This window comes from Nothobranchius furzeri, chromosome 5, assembly GCF_043380555.1.
Source record: "Nothobranchius furzeri strain GRZ-AD chromosome 5, NfurGRZ-RIMD1, whole genome shotgun sequence".
In the NCBI taxonomy this organism is placed as follows: domain Eukaryota; kingdom Metazoa; phylum Chordata; class Actinopteri; order Cyprinodontiformes; family Nothobranchiidae; genus Nothobranchius; species Nothobranchius furzeri.
The window spans coordinates 14,163,177-14,168,676 of NC_091745.1; the positions used below are offsets into that span (position 1 = coordinate 14,163,177).

A 5,500-nucleotide genomic window follows, 5' to 3' on the forward strand; every position below is an offset into this window, starting at 1 on the left:
TTGAAAGGCGATGAAGTGCTGCATGCCCCTCCTCCACCATGTTTGTTTCCTCTGGAGTCACTTTTAATCTCACGAGATTCCCCATCCAAGCAGGAATATCAGTGTGTGAAGGGTGGTGTGTGTAGTATTTGTTGAGCTGCTGAAAACCAATGTAGGACCAAATCTTGGTATATTCATGTTAGTCACTGTGCGTGGTCTCTCAGGCTTTAAAAATGGGCTGACCAGTCTTAGATGAGCTAACCCAAACAAACAAACATTTTTCGGACAGCAGATATGTGGTCATTTTTCAGGTCCTGGTCAGAACTAATCTGTCCATCCAAACTCATGGAAAGAACAAAAGGTAAGATATGAACAGTTTAAATATTTTTCCTGAGAAACACTTCTACTATCTGAAATGTTGCTTTAAGAGAAGGAAGTACATCATTTACAGCTCACAAAATCTACGTCAGTGGTTCACAAATGTTAGGACTCCAGTCTGGGTCTTTTTTTTTTGTGTGTGTGTGTCTGGAACTGCGCAGCTCTGGGTGGCTGCATGTTGGAGTAGCTCTGTTGACTATAGAGCTCCGGACCCCACATGACTCTCAGTTAGTAGATGCCATATTGGCAGGTAAAAGAAGGTAAACAAACACGGATCTTAACCATGAACGTGAACGGGATCGGCTTGGATTTTACTTCGTCGGAGTTTACTTCACACTTTAAAACCGAAGAAATCATTTTATATAGTCAGAAATTAAATAGACTAAACATCTCCGACCCTTACCGTGTCCCTGGGATACTTTTTAAAAGCGCCAGAAGCTGTCGGAGCGGACTTCTTACTGGACCTGGCCAGGGAACCCCTTGGGATTCCCCCAGAGGAGCTGGCTCAGGCAGCTGGGGAGAGGGAAGTCTGGGACTCTCGACGCTACTGCCCGCTCCCACGCCAGAAGCTGTCAGAGTGAACTTCTTACCGGACCTGGCCGGGGAACCCCTTGGGATTTACCCGGAGGAGCTGGCTCCAGCGGCTGGGGAGAGGGAAGTCAGGGCCTCTCGACGCTACTGCCCCCGCAACCCGACTCCGGAGAAGCGGATAAAAATGGATGGATGGATGGACAAATAACAGATTTACACGTAAGTAGTTTAAATAGAGTGCTGTGCTGTTTGAATGTATAAAATGAACGCCAAGAGAAATCACTAGTTTGATTTTTTTTCCGTGAATAAAATAAATATGTCAGGCAGGAGCGTCTCAGGATCTGTCTGAGATCTGTCTCGGCGAGACAGATAATAGCAATCCAAAGTGCTTTTTATGTGTGATCTGACAATTGATCAACCATTGCTTAAAAATTAAATACAGCTTCGCCGGTTAATTGCTGTGACCATAAAACACGTAAACGGCAGCACGCAGAAATCACGAGGCAACGTTTTAAGTGACGTTTACTTGTTGCTGTGAGTAATAAGACAGAAAAAGCCACGCCAAAATAAGTTTAGGAAGCCCACTAAGAATCGTAATAAAAGCATTTAAAATAAATACCACACACAGTTGAGGAAACGTTGGTTTAAGTACCTGATATGAAGTGGTCGCTGCATAAGTGAAAACCTTTACTCTCGGGATCCCACAGCTTCATTTAAGCCCAGTCACTAGCGCGTTTTATTACAATGATCCAACGTTTGCGGCACTCCGGTTCTTGGGGATTCCTGTAGATGGCTCATTCCTTATGTCGTCCGTGTCTGTTCTGCATCCCGGGGCACAACAGGAATCCACCATATTTCCTGTCTGAGTTTTCTGACAATAACAAATAGTTCAGCTGCCGGCTTCTACCTGCCAATATGGCGCCGTTTCGATTTGAACTGTTGCATGCCGGGAAACGTGACGTCAACTCCCGGAGCTCTATATGTAAGTTTTGCCTTTTCTTGGGCATTTTTAATTCTAGTTTGTCAAGAAAAACGGTATTTTTTGGACACTTTACTTTTCTGTTTCTGGTGCTGTGAAGCTTGGAGGATTTTTACTGCTATTTTTTAGTTTTGTTTTCACTTTTTGAGCATTTGTTATGATACGTAACCATGGCAACAAGCTGGTTTACAATCGGGAGCAGCTGATTAACATTGGAAAGGCTGAAATAATACCTCAACTGAAGCCACAAATCCCAAATGAGCTAAAACGCTACAACACAAGAAGCGTGGGTGCAGAGCGGGAGCAAAACGGAGACAGAGAAAGAGGAAATTCAAACCATCTCTTCCAATGATCATAATGGTCAATGTGAGATCACTGGCCAACAAGATGGAGGAACTCCAAGCCCTTTGAAGGACTCAGCCAGAGTTTCGGCAGTTTCGGAACCACTGTGTCACGCTGCCTCCTTCTCAACCCTCGACCTCCTCCCCCGGAGGAACCCACACTCACTCAGCCCAGTCGAACTCCACTACCCAGCATTCCCAGCGCCAGCCTTCCAGCTCAGGTCACCCGCCACGTCTACATAAGGAAGTGCAGCTCAACACCAAACCACTCAGTCATCGTTCCTAACCAGACTATGCTCCAAGTTCCTACCAGATCCTATCGGATTACTCAAGCCTATTCTGACCAGATCAGCCCAAGCCACTCACCCTGCCGACTCACAGTAAGACAGCTTCTTTCCTTTTGGAGCCGCCATGCTCACTAGCTTTGTACGGTTTGACTCCTAGAGCAAACACGTGTCAATCTGCCCGGCGTCAGTCACTCCGCGCTTGGGTCAAAATACACGCAACAATCCGAACTCTCGCTCCGGTCCAGCTCAGCTCGAGTCAGGCCTTACACACTGGAGGAGATAATACAAAGAAGGATTCTCCAGAGAATCAAGAAAATGATGGACAACCCTGAGCGTTCTCTTCACAAGACTGTCCGACAACGGAAGAGTGTCTTCAGTCAGAGGCTTCTTCAGTTTGGCTGCAACACTGACCGCTACTGGAGATCCTTCCTGCCAACAGCCATTGTAATATACAACAACTCTTTGATGACTTGATTATTATTATTATTCTGAGCTACTACAGCAATCAATTTCCCTCTGGGATTAATAAAGTATTTTTGAATTGAATTGAATTGAAAACAAATGGTCTGAAAATAATCTCTAGAAATCCAATTAAGCATAACAAACGATGCACATTATTTATTAAAGTTTTAATAAATAGATTAAATTGGTTAAGACATGTATGGTATGTTGACACTTTCACAGATTTTCCTTTCCTCTGAGAGGGTGGATCTCCTTTCACTCCGAGCCCAGGTCCTCTAGAAATGGGAGCTTGAGGATTCTTTTCAGCATTTTAGTGGCTCTCCTCTGAGGTTGTTCCTGAGATCTGTTAGAGCCAGTCTCCCAGTGTAGGGGTCAAGCCCTGAGAGCTCCAATGCTTTGACTTTCCTCCACTGGTCTGTAGTTAGAGGACCATGATCAGTTGGGTGCAGCCTGAGACCCCAGTTCACTGGGCCACTTGGTGGCGTTCCATGTAAAAATAGCCTTCCTGCATCATGAGTCCTCTACCGATCTGGTTCTGAGATAATCAGTGTCTTTGTAATTCTCTCATTTGGGATATCATCGAGGATATCTCACATTAATTTAAACTAAATGGTTCAGACTTCAGGTTTTCAGTTTTGCATTGTTTCAACTGGCACACGCTGCAGGGCTGATGTAGCTTATTTCTGTTATCAGCTTTGCCTGTGGGAAACGTTCAGGAAGTGTTCCATTACGCAAGCATTTTATAAACTTTTTAGTATATTTAGCATAAAAACATGAATTGTGAATATTAAACTGTTTTTTCTTCGCCGCCTGACTTCCTCCCACGGTGGGGGGTGGTGATGCTGAGCTCCGCGGGGATCGCATCATTGCTTTAAAGCGCAGGCAGACGGAGCGCGCGCACTGCATGGCTCGGGCGCACAGCGATGTAACTTGTTCCACCTGAGGGAAACACTGTGTCGCACTTTGTGCCCTTTCTCACAAACTTACATAAAATCAGAATAACAGTGGACTTGGAGTTGAAGGATCTTAGTTTGGTCATCATGCGGCGCTCTGGCAGCGTGCTGTAGTCATCACGCCCTGAAGCTGCAGCCAAACCCCATGCTTGGTAGTAGACCTGGACCACAAAAGAGGTTTTCTCCTTTCTGAAAATTTATCAGAGCTCTCACATGAAGCAACGAGTTCCTGAGAGTTCCAGTTTATTGGAGAGACTTCGCGCCAGCCAGCAGGAGTCCAATCGGCGATAATTACCGGCACGGAAACATGAATGTTTCTCTCTTCAACTTGACCCAAGATGCGATGCTTAACGGAAGCCAGACGCTCGCTGGAGCTCTGGCTACATATTCCGGCAATGGCACGGACAGCGTGGTGACGGGAGACAGCGGAGGCTCTCTGGTGCTCCTGCAAGACGAGCGCAAACTCTTCGTCATGCGGGTGGTGCAGATCGCTGTGCTGTGCGTCCTGTCTCTCACTGTCATGTTTGGAATTTTCTTCCTCGGCTGCAACCTGATGATCAAATCAGAGAGCATGATTAACTTCCTGGTGAGAGAACGGAGACCCTCCAAAGACGTGGAAACGGTTATGATCGGGCTTGGCTAGATGGCCACATGTGGAGGATCCGGGGATCTGGTGCGGATTTCATACCTTGGGTCAGAATCTGCATCTTCGTCCAAGAAAGGAAAACATATGCAAACATGTCAGATTTCCTTCCGAAATGACTACGGGAAAGTAGTTCAACGACTATGTTTGTGCGTAAAGTTCGTGCGTAAAATCAAGGCAGTTGTTTCCACGTTTTCACAGATCCTATTTTAAGTGACTTGAACAGTGCCAACTTGAACAGATCAACCACAATGTTTACAAGCTGTTACCTCATGTTATTTGTTCTATTTTTAGAAATGAAATTGACCAAAAGCATGATTGTGAAAGTTCCACGCCTGCAAGTGTAACCCGTGGACGTGCTGTGGGTGATATTTTCTGGAGAAGAAACGTATTTTTATTGGTGACGCTGGGTAAAAAATTACATTCAGATATTTTGTAGGTTTTTCCTGCAGCTTTATGGGGTGATTGTGATCCTGTTTGGCATGCTCGCTGACTGATCTGTGAAGTGATTTTTGACACGTTTTGCCCTTTTGAAAGTTCTGATGCTGCATGAAATATTTTGTACGAAGTGACTGAAACAGCTGCATGGAATTAAAATATTGAAATAAACATGATCAGTTTTGTCATCTCTATATCGAATTTCTGCTTTTTGGACAGAATTACATCTTTGAAGGTTGTTTTCTTTAAGCATTTCTACACGATTCTTTAAAATTTGACTCCTTTTTGATTAATTTCTGAACAGAAAAAACTTTAGTTTTTATTCTAACTGTGTAATATTTCACATTTGTGCATCACTTGATCAAATATAAGATTAAATGAGCTCTTGGATGAACAAACAGAGGATGCACATTTTTGAGTAGTTTTAAAAGGATTAGAAGATGCTTTTATGAAGAGCTTTAACTGAAAGCTCTGAGAGACATGCACACCTACTTATACCCTTTAAAGAC

General features: G+C 44.4%; 1 protein-coding gene across 1 annotated transcript; it reads left to right on the forward strand.

Moving 5' to 3' along the window:
• The first annotated feature begins 3,740 nt into the window (after nucleotides 1–3,740).
• On the forward strand, nucleotides 3,741–5,185 carry rprml (reprimo-like). Its single transcript, XM_015948887.3, has one exon. It carries the CDS (start codon nucleotides 4,218–4,220, stop codon nucleotides 4,551–4,553), a length of 336 nt encoding a protein of 111 aa, XP_015804373.2. The 5' UTR covers nucleotides 3,741–4,217; the 3' UTR covers nucleotides 4,554–5,185.
• Nucleotides 5,186–5,500: the final 315 nt, after the last annotated feature.